Below are 25,466 nucleotides of genomic sequence, written 5' to 3'. Positions count from 1 at the left end.
AATCGTAGAGTGAAGCCTCTAAAATTGGCTTTGCTTAGAGCTGGAAGTGGAGTTTGGAGATTGCTTTAGCTCAGCAATGGAGAAAGTGGAAAGAAATATAAATTGTTGTTGTGTGTGTGTGTGAGAGAGAGAGTGAGAGAGAGAGAGAGAGAGAGAGAGAGAGAGAGAGAGAGAGAGAGAGAGAGAGAGAGAGACAGAGAGAGAGACATTAGCAGCAATGAGCAGCTCAACAGCAACAAAGGAGACTTATAAGTAAAGCTGTGATAATTAGTGTCTTGTGACAGGGAGAACATAAGTGGAAAAATTACAAAATCCGGAAATGAAATAATAATGATAGATAAGTAATTATCAGAATACAATAATGCATGGGAGCTACGCCATAATTAACTGGAGCGACGCTTTATGTATATAGGAGCTACGCAGTAGTTAAGTATATTGGTGGTGTGCGTTGATAGGATCTACTCTGGAGAGTAGCTTTATAACGCTGAAAATATTTATAGATTTAGATTCAGAAGCGGCAGTCGTAAGAGATTTATACAAATCATTTCAGTTCTGGCAGGATTGAACAGGTGTATATCCACAAACAAACTCATGGCTTACTATCAGAGATTTACATTGGCAAAACATCAAACATCAAATTTGAATGATGTGAATGCAAGCTGAATGATATCGTGAGAACAGTGAGGTCAATATGTGCAATATAACATTTTCAGATTAGAAAAGTTCTGAAAATAATCCATTAAATTATGAACAAATATTCAAACTACGCAGTGACAATGAACAAAATCAATGCAATGCGTTCTCTAGGATTCACGAGGATTAAAAGAGCAACATAAAGCCCCACAACGAACATCTGCACAGTGATAAATGGTGCGAACAAAAACCATAAATTATGTGTAAAGAAATAGTATTGTGAGAAAAATACAAAGTTTTCTTAGATCTAAAAATGTTCCTGTGAGTTTATTTTGAAATTATATGAACTGTGGTTCATATAATTGTGCATGATAAAAATAAGCATGATAGAAAGACACAAGTTATTTATCTATAACAAATTGGCGTTTTCAGTTCTTATGGTATAAAAGAGACGTGGTAAAGATAAACAGTGTCTTGATGAACGTAATTACACAAAATTTTAGGAAATTATGCTTAATAGTAACCAAGAAATAAAAAAACTATTTTTTCACTAAAATTCCCTATTAGCATCTACGAGCCCAAATCTAATCAACTCCTACACAGTTTGTGACGTAAAGGAATAATTCTCATAAAACTGGCAAAGCGGTTTAGGTGCTGGAACGATGGTTGACAAGAGGTTCACAGGCCCACGATCTCACAGACATATTGGCCTCCAGATTCACAGACTTACTGAATTACAGCCACAGATTTTCGGACAGTATTATAGAAATGTTTTAACAATTAACTAAAACAAAATAATTTAACAATTGTTATGTATTTGTAATGCTAAAAACATGTAATTACATTCATAGCGTGGCTCCACGGTATGAGGCCAGTGCTTCTCCCTTATTGTGTATATTTAAGAGTAGAAATTCTATCTCATTTCTGCAGAAAAACTTCGCAAGAGAAGAAAACGATGCGGCATAAATTATACATTCCTCTAACAGATTGTATTAAGTTCTCAACTGAACAACGGTAGAATGGTTGAGCATACTTAGATACCTCTGTTAAAACAACTGTCTACAGTCTTGGCTTAAAAAAAATATTATACATTGCTTATTGATGTAGAATAAAAAGGCCGCAGCGTCACTTTCCCCCAAACTGTTCTTAAATCTGCCAAGCACATTGGCATCTTTTTCTGTACTTTGTCTTACATTCTCTGTCATAAGACGTGTTTTGCCAGAGCCAGACGGCACCGCCTCCTCTCATTACACAACACCTGCCTTCTTTTTCCCGCCGACACAAATGTGGAAAATATTTCTATGTAAATATTTTCCTCGGCACAGAATGGGGGAAATAAATCAGAGATGCGCGGGTGTTGTGACGTGATCGGTGCACAACAGTTGGGCCCTGGGGTTGGTGCGGGGGAATAGGTGAAGTGAGGAAAGGAATGGGAGTTTAGAGAGGGGTAAGGGGAGAGGGAAGGGAGATTAAAGAGGGGTAAGGGAAAGGGTGAGGGGATGGGAAACAAAAACAAAAAGAGGGATCTGGTCTCTTGTTTCCTTTGAGTTAGTGAGTTGTGCTGTTGGGTTTGTTATCCTTGTTGGCTCTTATTTGTCCTGTCGCTTCCGCTCCGTCTTTATCACGCATTTGTATCCCGACGTGTGGTGGTGGTGGTGGTGGTGGTGGTGGTGGTGGTAGTAGGTGCTGGTGGTGGCTGATGGTAGGTGGTAGTTACTGTAAGTGGTAGTGGAATGAGGTTGAGGTGGTGGTAGGTAGTTGTGGTGGTGATTGGTGGTTATGTTAGTAGAAGGTGGTGGTAGGGAAATCCAGTAGGTGGTGGTCATTGGTGGTAGTGGTAGATGGTAGGTGGTAGGTGATGGTGGTCAGTAGTGGTGACAGTAGGGGGCAGTGGTTGGTGGTAGGGGATTCTGGTAGGTGGCAGTGTAAATTTCTCTTATACATGAACATCAAAGTGATGCTGTGTGTGTGTGTGTGTGTGTGTGTGTGTGTGTGTGTGTGTGTGTGTGTGTGTGTGTGTGTGTGTGTGTGTGTGTGTGTGTGTGTGTAAATCACGAAAATTAACACGTGATGAAAAATGTGTTGAGGAAATTCCTGTTTCAATTCTTCCTCCGTGGTCTGACACTGATATATATATATATATATATATATATATATATATATATATATATATATATATATATATATATATATATATAATACTTATAGTTCCTGCTTGGCAGCAGGAATTCCTTTAAGCATATTTTGTTAAATATGAGCAGGTTGCTGGCGTTGTTATCTTATACTATAAGCTTTCTAAGCTTCTAACTATTGTCTTACTCTCGACATAAAGAAGAACAATCAAGTTACAGAAATTTCTGGTAAAAAACTCTAATGATTATTGAAGGGAATAATTCCTTCAACGTTTCGTTCCATCCTGGACCATCTTCAGATAATAAATATATATACAAGGTGCATTTTAAAATAAAGTAAGATATATATACACATATGAGAGCCGGTCGGCCGAGCGGACAGCACGCTGGACTTGTGATCCTGTGGTCCTGGGTTTGATCCCAGGCGCCGGCGAGAAACAATGGGCAGAGTTTCTTTCACCCTATGCCCCTGTTACCTAGCAGTAAAATAGGTACCTGGGTGTTAGTCAGCTGTCACGGGCTGCTTCCTGGGGGTGGAGGCCTGGTCGAGGACCGGGCCGCGGGGACACTGAAAAGCCCCGAAATCATCTCAAGATAACCTCAAGATATATGCTATAAGAATAGGGGTGGTAGGAGAAGAAAATATCAAAATGTTCAGTGAGGATCCACAAGGTCTTCTCAGGGTACTCTTTATTTTCTTCTCCGAGGCTATGGTCCCTACACTTGCACCAGAAATGGCACCCCTTATAGGTGTAATAAAAAAAAGGTGCAAATGTATCTTAAATACACCTATGAAAGAAGTGAAGTTATGTGAGGGGTAATGTGAAATAATCACACATAGGGGGAAGAAATAAGCGAATACGTGAAGAAATAGGGAAATAATGGGGATGGATGTCAATCAAACACTTGGTAAGGCGGTGGGTGGGGAGAGCTGAGTAGAGATGTCGTTATCCGGTGCTGTGTGGCGAGGTCTGGGTCTGAGAGTAGGCAAGGTGCTGTGTGGCGAGGTCTGGGTCTGAGAGTAGGCAAGGTGCTGTGTGGCGAGGTCTGGGTCTGAGAGTAGGCAAGGTGCTGTGTGGCGAGGTCTGGGTCTGAGTGTAGGCAAGGTGCTGTGTGGCGAGGTCTGGGTCTGAGTGTAGGCAAGGTATCGAAGTCTTTACTATGTATATTTAGGGTGTTTTTTTCTTTTATGAGTATAAATAAATAAATAAATAAATAAATGTTTATTCATGTAAGGCACATACATACAAGATATTTTTACAAAATAGTATAGCTTTCAGTATTTGCAGTCTTCTCTGGTTAGTGGTGGATGCCAGGATTGTTATATTATCTACTAGCGTGTTCCTAGTGAGTGTTGTGTTATGTACTCTTTGCATATGGTTTCCCGGAACACCGGCTTGTAGATGGCAGGTCAGTATTCCCGGAAACTTAATGGTGGTCATACCAATATAACCAGATCGTAGGTGATATTCTTCACTGGGACATGTAAATTGGTATAACACGTTTGGGTTTGGAGAAGGTTGTATATTATTGGGCCTGTTCTTGAGTATTAAGTCAGCAGTTCTTTTTGTTTTGTAGTAAATAATGAATTTCGGTCTTTGGCAGGAATTCATTATTTCATCAACCACTCTCCCTCCAATTCCATCTAACAAATTACCAATAATTTAAACTCTCATTATAAACTAGGTCAGTGGCCAAGCCACACAAACATCTTATAGCTCGGGCAAATGAGCGACGGAGTAAATCCTCGTGAATTGTTGATTCAGTGGGAAGGACAGCTGTTGCGTGAGCAGCTGTTGCGTGAGCAGCTGTTGCGTGAGCAGCTGTTGCGTGAGCAGCTGTTGCGTGAGCAGGTGCAGTGCGCCTGGGACTTACGCCGGCAGCTAAGTGCACCGGCTCATAAACGCGTCCAGTATGCAGATAAGTGTTCTTCCCCTTCAAGATAAAAATGGTTTAATGCATAGGAATAGTTCAGCGTTAAGTGCTAAAGTGTGTGTGTGTGTGTGCTGGGCTGTGGGTGGTCTTCTATAGCCGTTACTTAACTCAGTTTGCGGGATGAAGCTCCGCCTTCATGGCTCAGCCTTTCTTAAAGTTGTCTGCTACTTTCATAATCTGGGTAAGTACTTACAAGACCAATGGTTCCTAAGAGGCGGGTTGCGACCCCCTACTTAAGGGGGGTCTTTTGAGAATTAGAAAATAGTGTCGTTCCGGAAAGATTGGGAACGACCGTACTACAGCCTAGTCTTAACCCACATTACCACTTGCCATCACAGCTTAGAAGAAATGGGAAAAATACAACACTGCAATTACCGAAATATATAATTAGTAATAAATCATAGGAATTAGTGTTAATTACTATTATGATATTGAAGACATCACTACAGCTGCACTTATTGCCTTAGAAATAAATAAGAGCTTACATACAGACACAATAAACACACAGAAGCACTTTGACACAAATTTTTTGGAACTACACCCACTGGACTGTTCACATGGCGGGGAATTTTCCCTCAACAATAATAGAGACAACATCCAGGAATATATAATACAACCCTTCTCTAAGCAAGCCCGTAATGCTAAGAATTTTATAATAAATGTTCCTAATTGTTATTGATGTTGGCCGTCGCCTTGCAGTCCCTGTCTCCGCCGAGCACAGGGTTATCTGTGCATTATATCGGCAGAACAATACAGCCGACATTGTCCCGTATGTCGTAAATTAAGGGGGGGAGAGGGCAAGAAAAATTAGGGGGAAAAGACTGCTGTACGTGAAGCAGTTAATACAGCTTTAAGAGAAGTTTAGTTACAGTCAAGTGTCCAGTACAATTAGAGGCCAAACTTGCAGACATGGCTACAATCAGAAACTTCCTGATGGGGCCATCCAGATACCTGCAGATTCTGGAGTCTGGGAAAGATTAATGATTCTAACACGAATCTTCTCAATATTTCTTACGTTTTTCTTCACTGTCGAGGGAAGTTGAAAAATTAACTCTCCAAAGTTAATTTTTACACTTTACCATAGTCCATAGACTGTGGTAAAGTGTAAAAATGAACTTTGGAGAGTTAATTTTTCAACTTCCCTCGACTGTGAAGAAAAATGTAAGAAATATTGAGAAAATTCGTGTTAGAATTATTAATCTTACCCTTTCGGTCATATTCAACAACATATGTTTGCAAGAAAAACTTCTACCAAAATATACTAATATATATATATATATATATATATATATATATATATATATATATATATATATATATATATATATATATATATATATATATATATATATATATATGTATGTATATATATGTATGTATATGTAAATACATACATACATACATAGAAGTGAGTGATAGGGGTGCACGGGAGAGGAAAATTATATATAATAAACATCCCGCTACGTCTGTGTAAATATTTACACGTTAACTCATGCTCGATTACAGCGATAAATCGTATCATAATTTTTTCACGTAGTCGTTTATCAGAAACCCTTCGATAGTTTGTCATGGAAGCTGGACTTGCATAATGGTGGAAATCTAACTGGTATTGGAATTTCTTGTTTTAATTGAGATACAAGTAGCGAGCTTCTTTATACAACACACACGCGGTAAAGCCTAGTATTGAAATACAATTAATATCTCACCTTTTATGAGATTCCAGTAATACTTATGAATCTTTGCTTGTTACCTGTTCTCTAACTGAACAGTTCTTTAACTATAGTTTTTATTTGGTGTCTTTTCATCGTATTTGCATTTATATATATAATTGTTATTATGTGCACGTAAGCACTTATGAGATTAATATTCATAATATTATAATAATATTATTATAATATACATATAATATTACATAATAATATTAATATTATATAACATATAATAAAAACATAATAATATTAATAATCAGTCTTCAGTAATATATGTTTTATAAGCTATCAAAAGAACTCTCATCGAGAGTCTTATTATATAACACATTCTACCGCTTACTTCTTTTACACTAATTATGGGATGGAGTACATCACTGTGGCTCCTGTCTATCTCCAGCTTCCTATCACTCCTGTGAGGTCTTCAGCATCTATTCATGGTCTCACACTCTCCAGCTTCCACCCATGTTTTCTCTTTTCCCAGCTTATCGCTCCAGATATCTTGACATTCTCAGTTCTGTCGATTCTAATCTTACGGTTGGCGAGGTTGAGAAAAGAAACATGTATACTTCCACGAGGAAAGTGTCCGATGTTAATGGGTCACAACGTTGTAAATATTTTTAGAGTTTATACATGTTATCTTTTTTCCAAGGCTGGGATATCGAGCTCCATTAACTAGTCTTCTTAGTGGAATCATTCTCAGCTCAGAGCCTATCTTGTATTTTATTGATCTCAGCGAAGGTTTGTGAATGCTTCTCAGATATTGGTCAGTTTCCTAAGAACATGAGAATAAACAAGGTAAGAAAATTATCAGGAGAAAGCGCTAAGCCAGTAGGACGATACAATGTTGAATAAGAAATAGAATAAAGAAAACTGCAGAAAGGTTTTGCCTGTTCGAGGCAGCTTTTATTAATACCCAACCAAGCTTATATATATGCATATATATATATATATATATATATATATATATATATATATATATATATATATATATATATATATATATATATATATATATATATATATATATATATATATATATATATATGCAACAATGATCACAAAAACACTGATCCAAGTATGCAGAATAACCACATATGAAAAATAGAAAATGCTTAACGCGTTTTCGGCTAATTCGCCTTCATCAGAGCAAAGTAGAATAAAGTAGAATGATTCTACTTTGCTCTGATGAAGGCGAATTAGCCGAAAACGCGTTAAGCATTTTCTATTTTTCATATGTGGTTATTCTGCATATATATATATATATATATATATATATATATATATATATATATATATATATATATATATATATATATATATATATATTCCTGTTAGCAACCCCAATGTCGGCAACTGGCACGCGTCTCACACCACACGCCCTCCGAATTGCTGTGGCCCTCCGCCTTGCTGCCCCAATCCACACCAGATATAGGTGTATTTGCGGCGAGGTGGTGGCTGACAGGTACGGTCACCATGGCCTACTTTGCCAAAGCACAGGGGGATGGCACTCGAGGCACAGTGAAGTTAACGACATCATCAAGAGGAGCCTCACCACAGCTGGATGCCCAGCTGAAAGAGAGCCCCGTTACCTAACGCCCCGTAACTCTGATGCTCTTATTGGTCGCCCGGATGGTATCACAGTGAACCCCTGGAAGAATGGCAAGCAGTTGGTATGGGACTACACGTGCGTATCAACCCTGGCTAACACCTACATTAACCTCAGTGTTGCACAACCAGGTGGCGCTGCCACCCACACGGAAGCAGCCAAATCCCGTAAGTATAGAGAACTGGATCACCACTACAAGTTTGTCCCCATTGCTTCTGAGACGCTCGGCGCCTGGGGTAAAAGTGCTACCAGTTTTTTGAAGGAACTGGGTTCTAGGCTCATTGAAACAACAAGGGACCCGAGAGCTGCAAGCTTTCTTTTCCAGCGCCTCAGTGTGGCGATACAGAGGGGAAATGCGCACTGCATCCAGGGTTCCTGCCCGCCATCTGAGGAGCTGGAGGAACTCGACAACCTATGACAACCATCTTTGTAACCCATATGTAACTCCTTTTTTGTAACAAAGTTCAAATAAAGTAAATATATATGTGTACATACAAAAGAATGGGGGTGGTAGGAGAAGATAATATTAGTGTTCAGTGAGAAACCACAAGGTCTCCTCTGAATACTTTTTATTTTCTTCTCCGAGGCTATGGGTCCCCACATTGGCACCAGAGGTGGTACCCTCACAAACTTTTATATATATATATATATATATATATATATATATATATATATATATATATATATATATATATATATATATATATATATATTGGTATTGGTAGCGGTCTTTCCTGTAGACATATATTATTAAATATATGTCTACAGGGTTATCACTCTGTCTACGGACAGAGTGTCTCGTGATCCGGCCTGTACTCCTCTTGACATACCAGAAAACATTCTAAGGAAACTACTCCAAGCTTGTACTAAAGAGGCACCCTTCTTGAGCCCAGATGGGCACATGTATAAGCAAGTAGATGGGGTCGCCATGGGTTCTCCCCTAGGTGTCCTGTTTGCGAACTTCTACATGGGTACCATCGAGCAAAAAGTCTTAGTCGACATGAACTTGAAACCCGCCATATACTGCAGGTATGTTGACGACATTTTTACACAGGTACCTGATGTCAGACATCTGCAGGAGCTGAAGGAGGCATTTGAGCAGAATTCTGTGTTGCGTTTCACTTACGAGATGGAGAAGGATGGGAAGCTGCCCTTTCTAGATGTAACAGTCATGGAAAGGAGCGGAGGTTTCCACACTGCAGTCTACACTAAGGAAACAAACATAGGAATGTGCCTAAATGCCAACAGTGACTGCCCAGACAGGTACAAGAGGAGTGTTGTTAACGCTTATGTCGACCGTGCTCTCAGCCACAGCTCAGAATGGAAGCAAGTCGACGAAGAACTCTGTAGGGTAAGGCAGGTCCTAGTCAACAAAGGCTTCTCCAATGGTTTCGTCGAAGACATCATAAGAATGAAAGTGAAACGCATTGCAACCTCTGAAGAGACAACTAACACAACACCTATACCCCCTATTAGACTATTTTACAGGAACTTCTTTTCCACAGCTCATAAAATGGAGGAAAGGGTCCTGAAAGATATTGTTAATAGAAACGTTATCCCTACAGACAAAAATCAGAAGATACAACTGACGATTTATTATAAAACCAGAAAAACGGCCAGCCTACTCATGAGAAGCTCTCCAGACACAAAGCAGAACGCTTTAAAAGAGACCAACGTCGTCTATGCCTTCAAATGCCCTCTTGGGGACTGTAAGCCTAAAAAAACTCAGTATATAGGCAAGACAACAACCTCTCTTTCCAGGCGTTTAACGATGCAAAAGCAACAGAGCTCCATTAAGGAACATATAATCTCTTCCCACAACCAAACCATCACCAGAGAAATCTTAGCAAACAACACAGAAATCATCGATAGATACAGCGATAGCAGGCGGCTTGACATCTGCGAGGCACTACACATCAAGAAGTCAACACCAGCAATCAACAGCCAATTAATTCACAACTATATTCTACCCACATCAAGACTCCGCTCCAATATAGAAGCATTAAGAAATATGGGCCAATAGGCCCTCTGCAATTACTTCCATTCTTACCTTCAATACCCATTATTTCGTGTTCTGTCTTGTGTTGAAAGTTTGTTTTCACCTCATCCAAAACTGTTGTAACATATCACCTCACCCAAATGGAGGTATAAAAAATCGATGATGTTTAAGCTCTATTCAGTTACAGCTGTGTGTGTGTGTGTGTGTAAACTAAAGTCTTTGAAAATGTAATAAGTTTTACGAAACACGCTCAAGTGTCGCGTCAGATTAGAAATAAAAATGAATTTTGGAGAATTGATTTTTCAATTACCATCAACAGTGAAAAGAAACAAGAAAGATCGAGAAAATTCGTGTTAGAATTATTAATGTTACCTATTCGGTCATATTTAACAACATATGTTTGCAAGAAAGACTGCTACCAAAATATACTAATATATATATATATATATATATATATATATATATATATATATATATATATATATATATATATGTCGTACCTAGTAGCCAGAACTCACTTCTCAGCCTACTATGCAAGGCCCGATTTGCCTAATAAGCCAAGTTTTCATGAATTAATTGTTTTTCGGCTACCGAACCTACCTAACCTAACCTAACTTTTTCGGCTACATAACCCAACCTAACTTATAGAGATAGGTTAGGTTAGGTTAGGTAGGGTTGGTTAGGTTCGGTCATATATCTACGTTAATTTTAACTCCAATGAAAAAAAATTGAACTCATACATAAAGAAATGGGTAGCTTTATCATTTCATAAGAAAAAATTTAGAGAAAATATATTAATTCAGGAAAACTTGGCTTATTAGGCAAATCGGGCCATGCATAGTAGGCTGAGAAGTGAGTTCTGGCTACTAGGTACGACATATATATATATATATATATATATATATATATATATATATATATATATATATATATATATATATATTAGTATATTTTGGTAGCAGTCTTTCCTGTAGACATATATTATTAAATATGACCGAAAAAGTAAGATTAATAATTCTAACACGAATTTTCTCAATCTTTCGTACATTACGCTTCACTGTTGGAGGTAAATCAAAAATCACTTCTCCAAAATTCATTTTTATTTCTAGTCTGACGCGACACGGGCGCGTTTCGTAAAACTTATTACATTTTCAAAGACTTCACAAATACACAACTGATTAGAACGTATCTCTGATTTTATATCTACATTTGAGTGAGGTGGGAGGGGTGATGTGGCATTAACACAAGACAGAACAAGAGGGGATATTAATAGGGTATTAAAAGTATCAACACAAGACAGAACAGAAACAATGGGTATTGAATAGAAGTGTTTGTAGAAAGCCTATTGGTCCATATTTCTTGATGCTTGTACATTGGAGCGGAGTCTTGAGGTGGGTAGAATATAGTTGTGCAATAATTGGCTGTTGATTGCTGGTGTTGACTTCTTGATGTGTAGTGCCTCGCAAACGTCAAGCCGCCTGCTATCGCTGTATCTATCGATGATTTCTGTGTTGTTTACTAGGATTTCTCAACCCATAACCAAACCATCGCCAGAGAAATCCAGTAAACAACACAGAAATCATCGATAGATACAGCGATAGCAGGCGGCTTGACGTTTGCGAGGCACTACACATCAAGAAGTCAACACCAGCAATCAACAGCCAATTATTGCACAACTATATTCTACCCACCTCAAGACTCCGCTCCAATATAGAAGCATCAAGAAATATGGACCAATAGGCTTTCTACAAACACTTCTATTCAATACCCATTGTTTCTGTTCTGTCTTGTGTTGATACTTTTAATACCCTATTAATATCCCCTCTTGTTCTGTCTTGTGTTAATGCCACATCACCCCTCCCACCTCACTCAAATGTAGATATAAAATCAGAGATACGTTCTAATCAGTTGTGTATTTGTGAAGTCTTTGAAAATGTAATAAGTTTTACGAAACGCGCCCGTGTCGCGTCAGACTAGAAATAAAAATGAATTTTGGAGAAGTGATTTTTGATTTACCTCCAACAGTGAAGCGTAATGTACGAAAGATTGAGAAAATTCGTGTTAGAATTATTAATCTTACTTTTTCGGTCATATTTAATAATATATATATATATATATATATATATATATATATATATATATATATATATATATATATATATATATATATATATATATATATATATTTATATATATATATATATAATATATATAAAACAATCTTTCTCTTGAAGCAATCTATCGATCTTCAGTATGATCAATGTTTCTCTCAAATTCTTGACCTCAGGTGTTAGACTTGGAGTTGTGTTCCTCCTGGAGATTCATTATTCTCTTACTCAGAGACTCGTCTCACTCTCACGTCTACTCTCCTTTAGGAATCTTTCTTTGCTTCCCGTGTGTGTGTGTGTGTGTGTGTGTGTGTGTGTGTGTGTGTGTGTGTGTGAACTGTTATGTGTGTGTGTGTGGGTTTTATTCCCTCTTTGTTTTAAATGTGTGTCCTTAATTGTGTTAGTGTGTGCACATGTGTTGCGAATTGAATCCCACAGCATCAAACTTTATTTTTATTTTTTCTCTCAACTTCCGCTGAGGAAAATTGGGGATAACCAAACATATAGAAAACTACAACCGTCACACACTACATTTTTTTCCGATTGCGTTACTTTCGCGAATCCATAGACAACACCGGAAATGAAAATAGTGGATAGGAATTTTGGCTTTCGTTCTGGTAATGTGTTGGTTGGATGTGACGTGCACACATGTGATGCCACCATCTCTTGCCCAGTGGAAATTTTGTAGAAAAAATGGAATTCTAGATTTCCACAGGAATATTAGTATAACAGCCACAAAGAAGTTTTATACAACAGCCAGAGTGAAGTTTTATACAACAGTCAGAGTGAAGTTTTATACAACAGAGTAAAGTTTTATACAACAGAGTGAAGTTTTATAAAAACAACCAGTGAGATGTATTATACAACGGCCACTGAGTAGTGTCATACAATATGGACAGATATATTCAGAGACTTTTACTGATTAGAAGTTACGTGTTCTTCCGTCCTGTCTCTCATTTATCAAAATATAATCAACATCTGTAGAGACACACACACAAATCCCAATAGCGTGATGCATCAAATGAATAAATCCACAAGGGCCGTGATGAGGGTTCGAACCTACGTCCGAAAAGGATCCCAGACGTACGTTCGAACCGTTGTCATGGCCCTTGTGGATTTGTTCATCCATAGAGACTTTCGAAAAGGAATGTTGTGATCAATCAAATTATTGGCACTATTTATGCACTCGTACAGTTGAATTCGTTCTCGATTCACAATCTGGAATTTCGGGTTCAAACCCCAGGATCCCGATGGTAAATTCCGATTCCCAAATTCTGCTGTAGAGCCTCTCACATAGTATAGGTACTCGTCTTTTAAACAAGTGTGATGGAGAAAGCATTTTCACATCGAAAAATTCGGAAACCTAGAATGCAATAAATGCAGTCAAGGGAGCGATCACTTACAGACAAATTTAAGGCAAATGATAATTGACTATAAATTTGAGGACAAGATTTGAAAGGAAAGAGAAAAAAAGAACAACGATACCGACATGATCTTCTGTGAGCAAAAAAAAAAAAATTAGGGGAGTAGAGATTTGATGACATTACCTACTGATATACACGAAGAGAAGTCATAGATCTTGAAGAAGTTTGCATTGAGTGTCCCTGGCCTGTTAACATCCATAACAGGAATATACCTAAAAAAAAAAAAAGATGCAAGATTTCTACCCACAGACAAATTAATGTCACGGAGCACCATCAGTAACACTGCGGTCTACCCTTCCAGTGACAGCATAATGATTCCTCGACGCAGAGGTTATTAGTACCCTTCGCGCCAGGCCCTGGGGGACGTGTCACACTAGGGAGGGGGAGAAAAACAAATGTGATATATTATAAGGAAACATTATGGGTAAGGATAAATAGTGAAGACGGAAATACGAAGACGCAGGGCAAGAGCGGTGCCCAGGACCACTTGGAGCAGCAGGGAGCGAACTGCCGCCTGAGACGATCCAAGTCTAATCACTGTATATCCAACTTTGAGTCTGAATTAGAAAATTATCTGTAGAATATAACGTGCTATAGTGCAGTATAATTATACGTGTATGCGGGTATAATAGTGTATGATATGAACACAAGGACAATGCAAGAATACGAACTTCAAAGAGGTATACCAGCAGAGTTTAAATATACTACCGAAAACCAAGTATACTAGCAAGGCATACATGCACAGAAAATGTACAGATATACGAGAACAATTTAAATAAAATAATATAATTCAGATATACCAGAATAATGAATAACATCGCGATGCGTGAATGAGATTCATATATACACACTACCACCATATAGGTATACCAGCACCCTACAAGGAGTGTATGGCGGCATATCAACATCAGACATGCACCCATCTCTCTTATCAAGTCCCACTTACCAACCAGTTCACTCTAGCTGACCAGCGTCTAATATGAAACAGGTTCGCTTAACCAGAGGCGTATATGGTTCTTGACGACCCACTCTATGATGCTGTCGATGCACTTTAGTCCGAAACAACGTTAATATTGAAGTGCTTTCAGTAATTTCACTAATACGCCGAGATCGACTTTGTGACTGAGAGCGTCGACATTGGGATGCATTAAGTGTGAGGTGAGGCCGGTGTGAGAGGCATTATGCTGCCGTCCGCGGGTGTGAGAGGCATTATACTGCCGTCCGCGGGTGTGAGAGGCATTATACTGCCGTCCGCGGGTGTGAGAGGCATTATGCTGCCGTCCACGGGTGTGAGAGGCATTATGCTGCCGTCCGTGGGTGTGAGAGGCATTATGCTGCCGTCCACGGGTGTGAGAGGCATTATGCTGCCGTCCGTGGGTGTGAGAGGCATTATGCTGCCGTCCGCGGGTGTGAGAAGCATTATGCTGCCGTCCGCGGGTGTGAGAGGCATTATACTGCCGTCCGCGGGTGTGAGAGGCATTATACTGCCGTCCACGGGTGTGAGAGGCATTATGCTGCCGTCCGCGGGTGTGAGAGGCATTATGCTGCCGTCCGCGGGTGTGAGAGGCATTATACTGCCGTGCGCGGGTGTGAGAGGCATTATGCTGCCGTCCGCGGGTGTGAGAGGCATTATACTGCCGTCCGCGGGTGTGAGAGGCATTATACTGCCGTCCGCGGGTGTGAGAGGCATTATACTGCCGTCCACGGGTGTGAGAGGCATTATGCTGCCGTCCGCGGGTGTGAGAGGCATTATGCTGCCGTCCGCGGGTGTGAGAGGCATTATACTGCCGTCCGCGGGTGTGAGAGGCATTATACTGCCGTCCGCGGGTGTGTGAGAGGCATTATGCTGCCGTTCGCGGGTGTGAGAGGCATTATGCTGCCGTTCGTTGGTGTGAGAGGCATTATACTGCCGTCCACGGGTGTATGAGAGGCATTATGCTGCCGTCCGCGGGTGTGAGAGGCATTATACTGCCGTCCGCGGGTGTGAGAGGCATTATGCTGCCGTCCGCGGGTGTGAGAGGCATTATACTGCCGTCCGCGGGTGTGAGAGGCATTATACTGCTGTCCGTGGGTGTGAGAGGCATTATACTGCCGTCCGCGGGTGTGTGAGAGGCATTATGCTGCCGTTCGCGGGTGTGAGAGGCATTATGCTGCCGTTCGTGGGTGTGAGAGGCATTATACTGCTGTCCGTGGGTGTGAGAGGCATTATACTGCCGTCCGCGGGTGTGTGAGAGGCATTATGCTGCCGTTCGCGGGTGTGAGAGGCATTATGCTGCCGTTCGTGGGTGTGAGAGGCATTATGCTGCCGTTCGTGGGTGTGAGAGGCATTATACTGCCGTCCGCGGGTGTGAGAGGCATTATACTGCCGTCCGCGGGTGTGAGAGGCATTATACTGCCGTCCGCGGATGTGAGAGGCATTATACTGCCGTCCGTGGGTGTGAGAGGCATTATACTGCCGTCCGCGGGTGTGAGAGGCATTATGCTGCCGTCCGCGGGTGTGAGAGGCATCATGCTGCCGTCCGTGGGTGTGAGAGGCATTATGCTGCCGTCCACGGGTGTGAGAGGCATTATGCGGCCGTCCGCGGGTGAGAGAGGCATTATACTGCCGTCCGCGGGTGTGAGAGGCATTATGCTGGCGTCCGCGGGTGAGAGAGGCATTATACTGCTGTCCGTGGGTGTGAGAGGCATTATACTGCCGTCCGCGGGTGTGTGAGAGGCATTATGCTGCCGTTCGCGGGTGTGAGAGGCATTATGCTGCCGTCCGCGGGTGTGAGAGGCATTATGCTGCCGTCCGCGGGTGTGAGAGGCATCATGCTGCCGTCCGTGGGTGTGAGAGGCATTATGCTGCCGTCCACGGGTGTGAGAGGCATTATGCTGCCGTCCGCGGGTGAGAGAGGCATTATACTGCCGTCCGCGGGTGTGAGAGGCATTATGCTGGCGTCCGCGGGTGAGAGAGGCATTATACTGCTGTCCGTGGGTGTGAGAGGCATTATACTGCCGTCCGCTGGTGTGTGAGAGGCATTATGCTGCCGTTCGCGGGTGTGAGAGGCATTATGCTGCCGTCCGCGGGTGTGAGAGGCATTATGCTGCCGTCCGCGGGTGTGAGAGGCATTATGCTGCCGTCCGCGGGTGTGAGAGGCATCATGCTGCCGCCCGCGGGTGAGAGAGGCATCATGCTGCCGCCCGCGGGTGTGAGAGGCATTATGCTGCCATCCGCGGGTGTGAGAGGCATTATACTGTCGTCCGCGGGTGTGAGAGGCATTATACTGCCGTCCGCGGGTGTGAGAGGCATTATGCTGCCGTCCGCGGGTGTGAGAGGCATTATGCTGCCGTCCGCGGGTGAGAGAGGCATTATACTGCCGTCCGTGGGTGTGAGAGGCATTATGCTGCCGCCCGCGGGTGTGAGAGTCATCATACTGCCGTCCGCGACACTGCGATACACTATCTGGAGTCCCTCCATCATGGCACCGACACACTTCAATCAGGAGGGCAGACACACACGGCAGGAAGTGAAGCGCAGCCCGCCGCGGTAATGAGACTTCCAGGACGTCACTCATCTCTCCTGCAGGTGCAGAGAGATGAGTGACAGCTCCGGCAACATGTCGTAGGGGTGGAGAAGGTAGGCGGCGCGTGGGTTGGTGCCCACAGCTGTTCTACTCGCCTATGTGTGCTAGCACGCACGGTCTCGGCCCCTGGCCCCCGTCTTTCATACATTCTTAATTTATGTCATGATTGACAGGTGTCACGTTTTGCTAAGCCGGTTCTCACGACATGACACTTCGTAATATAAACTATTTATTTAGACAAACCCGTAACGTTCGACCGTAAACAGCCTACCTATTGAAAACATATATAAATAGAAAAAGTCAATATTACGGTCTTGTAATTTTTACGAAAACGCTACAGCTTTGACGGATTGATCCACTCTATTAAAAGTGGTATACGAGCCACTGTCAATACCGTACCTCTGTCAATAGGTAGGAAGATAAGTTATCATATTTACAATAAATACCGTATATTAAGCAATCTTTAACCCCTTCTTCGGCCTTGTAAAACTTATGTATATGTAATTTATATTGTATTTTCTTAAATAAAGATAAAAAAAAATCCATCTTAAATGGCATCTCTAAGACTGAAGAAGTTATTCCTAACATTTAACTTGTTTTCATCAATGTCGCTCTGTTCCGAGTTTGAAAAAATGCTTCTCTGACAACTTTATCAGTTCCCCTAAGAACCTTGTATGTCATTATCTTGTCCTCTCTACCTCTCCTCTTCTCCCCTTAAACAGTCCTCGAAGGCAAGCTAAGAAATCAGAGGTGCCGAAAAATTATTAGAAAAATTTCTTTTGCAAACATTATGGTAGACGGTTAAAACAAACTAAGAGAAGTGGGTGGTGGCGAAAACCGTCAGCAGTTTCAAAGCGTTATACGACAAAGAGTGCTGGGAAGACGGGACACCACCAGCTCTCATACTGCACCTACACTTAGGTAATAACACACATACCTCACACACACACACACACACACACACACACACACACACACACACACACACACATACACACACACACACACACACACACACACACACACACACACATACACACACACACACACACACACACACACACACACACACACACACACACACATACACACACACACACACACACACACACATTCACACACACACACACACACACACACATTCACACACACACACACACATACACACACACACACACACACACACACACACACACACACACACACACACACACACACACACACACACACACACACCAACCATGAAGTCTCCGTGTACATGTGTTCACGCACGATCTTTAAAGTTAAAAACTTTGTTGTTAGAAAAGTTAGGTCCAGCAAAAGAAGATAAGAAGATTACCAGAGGAAAGGCTGAAAAAGACGCATAGAAGAGGTGTGTGTACTCACCTATTTGTGCCTGCGGGGGTTGAGCTTTGGCTCTTTGGTCCCGCCTCTCAACTGTCAATCAACTGGAGTACAGATTCCTGAGCCTACTGGGCTCTATCATATCTACATTTAAAACTGTGTATGGAGTCAGCCTCCACCACATCACTGCCTAATGCATTCCACCTGTTAACACTGTCTGCAGACAGTGTGAGAGGTGGAATGTGTAACACATTCCACTATCTGACACTGAAAAAGTTCTTTCTAACGTCCCTGTGGCTCATGTGGGTACTCAGTTTCCACCTGTGTCTCCTTGTTCGCGTACCACCTGTGTTGAATAGTTTATCCCTGTCTCCCCTGTCAATTCCCCTGAGGATTTTATAGGTAGTGATCATGTCTCCCCTTACTCTTCTGTCTTCCAGTGTCTTAAGGTGTTTTTCTCGCAGCCTTTCCTCGTAACTCATGCCTCTCAGTTCTGGAACTAGTCTAGTGGCATACCTCTGAACTTTTTCCAGCTTCGTCTTGTGCTTGACAAGGTACGGGCTCCATGCTGGGGCCCTATACTCCAGGATTGGTCTTACATATGTAGTATACAAGATTCTGAACGATTCCTTACACAGGTTCCTGAACGCTGTTCTGATGTTAGCCAGCCTCGCATATGCCACAGACGTTATTCTTTTTATGTGGACTTCAGGAGACAGGTTTGGCGTGATATCAACTCCTAGATCTTTCTCTCTGTCCGTTTCATAAAGTAATGTCAAGTGTATAATATGTAAGTGTGTGTGTGTGCGTGTGTGTGTGTGTGTGTGGTGTGTTCATCTAGTTGTTCATCTAGTTGTGTTTGCGGGGGTTGAGCTTTGCTCTTTCGGCCCGCCTCTCAACTGTCAATCAACTGTTTACTAACTACTTTTTTTTTCCCACACCACACGCACTCACACACCCCAGGAAGCAGCCCGTGACAGCTGACTAACTCCCAGGTACCTATTTACTGCTAGGTAACAGGGGCATTCAGGGTGAAAGAAACTTTGCCCATTTGTTTCTGCCTCGTGCGGGAATCGAACCCGCGCCACAGAATTACGAATCCTGCGCGCTATCCACCAGGCTACGAGGCCCCAAACCTCGTGTGTGTGTGTGTGTGTGTGTGTGTGTGTGTGTGTGTGTGTGTGTGTGTGTGTGTGTGTGTGTGTGTGTGTGTGTGTGTAACAGAGAGGTGCCGCCGCGGAAGAACCGAGTCAAGCGTCAAATAAACTTGGTGTAGCAACACAGCAAGCTACCAGGTTATTTATTACTTTCTTTCTGACAAAATTTACACTAGTTTTGAAGCAAGACATGTACGTTTTCTTTTCTGAGCGAGAGCGAGAGAGCGAGAGCGAGAGCGAGAGCGAGAGAGAGAGAGAGAGAGAGAGAGAGAGAGAGAGAGAGAGAGAGAGAGAGAGAGAGAGAGAGAGAAACAGACAGACAGACAGGCAGGCAGGCACACAGACAGACAGACCAATCTTATTTAAGCTAAGAGCAGATAAAATTATATGCTGGTCTTAATATGGTTACATTTCCATATCTAATAACATTATGGTTTTTCTTCAGTTTCAGTAAGGAAGCATCATTGTATAATTTTCAATTCCCCTTGGCTTAGATATGTTGAACTCTTATAAATATTTTCTGAGTACTTTCTGAGCTCTACAGTATGTAAGCTCAATAGCTATTTATAATAGCTATTGAGCTCAATAGCTATTTATAATACTGTACTCCTTGATTAGACCATTATAAAACATTAATATAATTCTTACTTATATATTGCATTAAAATTCACTATACAAATATTTATTTTTTGTTGGTAGAGTGTAAACATAACAATAATTATGTAATATTCGAAATGTGTACCATAACAGGGATTAACAAGGAAACTGGCCGGAGTGCTTAGTGAGTACCTGGTGACTCTCTCGAGGTGCTCTCAGTACCAAGGGACTTCCCAGGAATGCTCTATACCAGGAGACTTGGTCGGTGTGCTCTGAGTACCATGGGGACTTGTCCTGGGTGTTGGGTATACCATGGGACTTGTCCTGGGTGTTGGGTATACCATGGGACTTGCCTGGGTGTTGGGTATACCATGGGACTTGCCTGGGTGTTGGGTATACCATGGGGACTTGTCCTGGGTGTTGGGTATACCACGGGGGACTTGCCCTGGGTGTTAAGTATACCATGGGGACTTGCCCTGGGTGTTAAGTATACCATGGGGACTTGTCCTGGGTGTTGGGTATACCATGCGACATGCCCTGGGTGTTGGGTATACCATGCGACTTGCCCTGGGTGTTAAATACCATGGGACTTGCCTTGAGTTCTGTGAGTATCATTGGACCTCGGACAACATATTTCATCATGTGCGAAAATTTTCCCATTTACTTTAGTGTCTAAATGTGTTCTCGGGAATTTCCATCTTAAATTGTTGCTCCTAATGCTTTCTCATACACCACTCCACTATGCATTATTCTACATTCGTAATTCTATATTCCACTACTATATCTACACACATATATGGATACTTCCCAGTGCTATATAGTGGTAATGAGTCTGCGCTTTCTACTGATAACTCCCTCCCGCTTGCAAACACACTATAGCTCCAAGAATAAGGTTGTATTCCACAACATAATATTTGATTCCATTAGCAACAGCTCATATAATTCACATGTGAATCTTATTGGGGGGCCTGGTAGCCTGGTGAATAGCGCGCAGGACTCGTAATTCTGTGGCGCGGGTTCGATTCCCGCACCAGGCAGAAACAAATGGGTAAAGTTTCTTTCCCCCCTGTTACTTAGCAGTAAATAGGTACCTTGGAGTTAGTTAGCTGTCACGGGCTGCTTCCTGGGGTGTGTGTGGAGAGAAAAAAAAATAATTGTAAACAGTTGAGAGGCGGGCCGAAAGAGCAAAGCTCAACCCCCGCAAACACAACTAGGTGAATACATATCCTAAAGTGGGGGATCTAAGATTTCCTGATTGTTTTATCCAACTTTCTTATGGCAAACTGCGGATCTCTTCTTATCTGATTCTCTTACTCTGAGTGAGGATCTTACTGATTTACTTATCTGATTCACTTATCTCCAGCGAAGATCCCAGTATTATTCAAGTTAACTAGAATTAGAAGTTCAGGATTCATCACATTTGCTGCTGTAATTGTTATCCTGGTGGTGTTGATGGTAGTGTTGATGGTGCTGTTGATGGGTGTGTTGATGGGTGTGTTGATGGGAGTGTTGATGGTGCTGTTGATGGGTGTGTTGATGGTGCTGTTGATGGTGCTGTTGATGGTGCTGTTGATGGGTGTGTTGATGGGTGTGTTGATGGGAGTGTTGATGGTGCTGTTGATGGTGCTGTTGATGGTGCTGTTGATGGGTGTGTTGATGGTGCTGTTGATGGGTGTGTTGATGGTGCTGTTGATGGGTGTGTTGATGGTGCTGTTGATGGGTGTGTTGATGGTGCTGTTGATGGGTGTGTTGATGGTGCTGTTGATGGTGCTGTTGATGGTGCTGTTGATGGGTGTGTTGATGGGTGTGTTGATGGGTGTGTTGATGGGTGTGTTGATGGGTGTGTTGATGGTGCTGTTGATGGTGCTGTTGATGGTGCTGTTGATGGGTGTGTTGATGGTGCTGTTGATGGGTGTGTTGATGGTGCTGTTGATGGTGCTGTTGATGGTGCTGTTGATGGTGCTGTTGATGGTGCTGTTGATGGTGCTGTTGATGGTGCTGTTGATGGGTGTGTTGATGGGTGTGTTGATGGGAGTGTTGATGGTGCTGTTGATGGGTGTGTTGATGGTGCTGTTGATGGGTGTGTTGATGGTGCTGTTGATGGTGCTGTTGATGGTGCTGTTGATGGGTGTGTTGATGGTGCTGTTGATGGTGCTGTTGATGGTGCTGTTGATGGGTGTGTTGATGGTGCTGTTGATGGTGCTGTTTATGGGTGTGTTGATGGGTGTGTTGATGGTGCTGTTGATGGGTGTGTTGATGGTGCTGTTGATGGTGCTGTTGATGGGTGTGTTGATGGGTGTGTTGATGGTGCTGTTGATGGGTGTGTTGATGGTGCTGTTGATGGGTGTGTTGATGGGTGTGTTGATGGGAGTGTTGATGGTGCTGTTGATGGGTGTGTTGATGGTGCTGTTGATGGTGCTGTTGATGGGTGTGTTGATGGTGCTGTTGATGGTGCTGTTGATGGTGCTGTTGATGGTGCTGTTGATGGTGCTGTTGATGGTGCTGTTGATGGTGCTGTTGATGGTGCTGTTGATGGTGCTGTTGATGGGTGTGTTGATGGTGCTGTTTATGAGTGTGTTGATGGGTGTGTTGATGGTGCTGTTGATGGGTGTGTTGATGGTGCTGTTGATGGTGCTGTTGATGGGTGTGTTGATGGGTGTGTTGATGGGTGTGTTGATGGTGCTGTTGATGGGTGTGTTGATGGGTGTGTTGATGGGTGTGTTGATGGTGCTGTTGATGGGTGTGTTGATGGTGCTGTTGATGGTGCTGTTTATGGGTGTGTTAATGGGTGTGTTGATGGGTGTGTTGATGGGTGTGTTGATGGTGCTGTTTATGGGTGTGTTGATGGGTGTGTTGATGGGTGTGTTGATGGTGCTGTTGATGGTGCTGTTGATGATGCTGTTGATGGGTGTGTTGATGGTGCTGTTGATGGTGCTGTTGATGATGCTGTTGATGGGTGTGTTGATGGTGCTGTTGATGGGTGTGTTGATGGTGCTGTTGATGGGTGTGTTGATGGGTGTGTTGATGGTGCTGTTGATGGGTGTGTTGATGGTGCTGTTGATGGTGCTGTTTATGGGTGTGTTGATGGGTGTGTTGATGGTGCTGTTGATGGGTGTGTTGATGGGTGTGTTGATGGTGCTGTTGATGGGTGTGTTGATGGGTGTGTTGATGGTGCTGTTGATGGGTGTGTTGATGGTGCTGTTGATGGTGCTGTTGATGGGTGTGTTGATGGGTGTGTTGATGGTGCTGTTGATGGGTGTGTTGATGGGTGTGTTGATGGGTGTGTTGATGGTGCTGTTGATGGTGCTGTTTATGGGTGTGTTAATGGGTGTGTTGATGGGTGTGTTGATGGGTGTGTTGATGGGTGTGTTGATGGTGCTGTTTATGGGTGTGTTAATGGGTGTGTTGATGGGTGTGTTGATGGTGCTGTTGATGGTGCTGTTGATGGGTGGGCTGATGGGTGTGTTGATGGGTGTGTTGATGGGTGTGTTGATGGTGCTGTTGATGGTGCTGTTTATGGGTGTGTTAATGGGTGTGTTGATGGGTGTGTTGATGGTGCTGTTGATGGTGCTGTTGATGGGTGTGCTGATGGGTGTGTTGATGGGTGTGTTGATGGGTGTGTTGATGGTGCTGTTGATGGTGCTGTTGATGGTGCTGTTGATGGGTGTGTTGATGGGTGTGCTGATGGGTGTGTTGATGGTGCTGTTGATGGGTGTGTTGATGGTGCTGTTGATGGTGCTGTTTATGGGTGTGTTGATGGGTGTGTTGATGGTGCTGTTGATGGGTGTGTTGATGGTGTGTTGATGGGTGTGTTGATGGGTGTGCTGATGGGTGTGTTGATGGGTGTGTTGATGGTGCTGTTGATGGTGCTGTTGATGGTGCTGTTTATGGGTGTGTTGATGGGTGTGTTGATGGGTGTGTTGATGGGTGTGTTGTTAAAATACTCAACATACTAAAAATATTGTTTGTGTAACTTTTTTTTTTCAGTTCAGAGCTTTCATTTGTTTAGGTCTCATATATTTGTGTGGGTTCATGCGTGTTTTATGTACATGTTCTCACAAGTATATGTCCGTGTTCCAGCAGATGTTCACGTGATTGTAAATACATTTTTAGATTGTCATGTTTTCATATGTAATCTCTCACTCACTAAAGCCCCTTCACCTGCGGACACCTCGTTACTACATGCTCTGAAAGCCAACCAAAATTGCCAGAATTATCCAGTGGAAATCTGGGAAATAATCAGTTTAGTGATATCGAACCGAAACAAAATTTTTTTAGAAACAAGACCATTAGAATGTGTTTTGTTTTTCATTTTTATCTATATTTCCTGTCTTTTTACATGCATAGTTTACGATAGCAATAGCTGCTCATCCTTGACAGTAATGGCCGGGCCTGCAGCCTAAGTGGTCAATAATTCCCAGCCAATACCTGAGGAATATTGGCCTGCCGTTATGATCGGAGTTTAAACGAAGTGATAACCCTACCAAACGGACGCAGCTGTTTAATGCCTTCATTGTGTTATTACGATTAATTTGCAGCGTCGTGAATATCAGATTAATAAATATCCTGGTAGCTTGCTGCGTTGCTACAGCGAGCTTATCTGACGCTTAACTCTTCGTCGGCACCTCTCTGTCACACACACACACACACACACACATACACACACACACACACACACACACACACACACACACACACACACACACACTGGGCCTCGTAGCCTGGTGGATAGAGCGCAGGACTCGTAATTCTGTGGCGCGGGTTCGATTCCCGCACGAGGCAGAAACAAATGGGCAAAGTTTCTTTCACCCTAAGTGCCCCTGTTACCTAGCAGTAAATAGGTACCTGGGAGTTAGTCAGCTGTCACGGGCTGCTTCCTGGGGTGTGTGTGTGTGGTGTGTGGGGAAAAAAAATGTAGTTAGTAAACAGTTGATTGACAGTTGAGAGGCGGGCCGAAAGAGCAAAGCTCAACCCCCGCAAAACACAACTAGTAAACACACACACACACACATACACACACACACACACATTGACAAAGTGGAAATAGATGAAATGTTCACACGTAATAAAAACAGAACGAGGGGACATGGGTGGAAGCTGGAAACTCAGATGAGTCACAGAGATGTTAGGAAGTTTTCTTTTAGCGTGAGAGTAGTGGAAAAATGGAATGCACTTGGGGAACAGGATGTGGAAGCAAACTCTATTAATACTTTTAAAATTAGGTATGATAGGGAAATGGGACAGGAGTCATTACTG

The 25,466-nt window shown here is 42.5% G+C and overlaps 3 protein-coding genes across 3 annotated transcripts in view; 1 reads left to right on the top strand and 2 right to left on the bottom strand.

Annotated features, from left to right (window-relative positions):
- LOC123768334 (proteasomal ubiquitin receptor ADRM1-like) overlaps nt 1-25,466 on the top strand; it is a 435,185-nt gene that overhangs the window by 84,566 nt on the left and 325,153 nt on the right. The gene's annotated exons all lie outside the window — the stretch shown is intronic.
- LOC138351274 (putative uncharacterized protein FLJ45035) lies at nt 14,694-15,356 on the bottom strand. The gene has a single exon (XM_069302905.1). It carries the CDS (start codon nt 15,354-15,356, stop codon nt 14,694-14,696), a length of 663 nt encoding a protein of 220 aa, XP_069159006.1.
- On the bottom strand, nt 15,752-16,114 carry LOC138351273 (putative uncharacterized protein FLJ45035). Its single transcript, XM_069302904.1, has one exon. The coding sequence runs from the start codon at nt 16,112-16,114 to the stop codon at nt 15,752-15,754; it is 363 nt and encodes a 120-aa protein (XP_069159005.1).

Source organism: Procambarus clarkii, chromosome 49 (assembly GCF_040958095.1).
Source record: "Procambarus clarkii isolate CNS0578487 chromosome 49, FALCON_Pclarkii_2.0, whole genome shotgun sequence".
NCBI classification, from domain to species: domain Eukaryota; kingdom Metazoa; phylum Arthropoda; class Malacostraca; order Decapoda; family Cambaridae; genus Procambarus; species Procambarus clarkii.
This window is presented reverse-complemented; position numbering and strand designations above follow the sequence as displayed.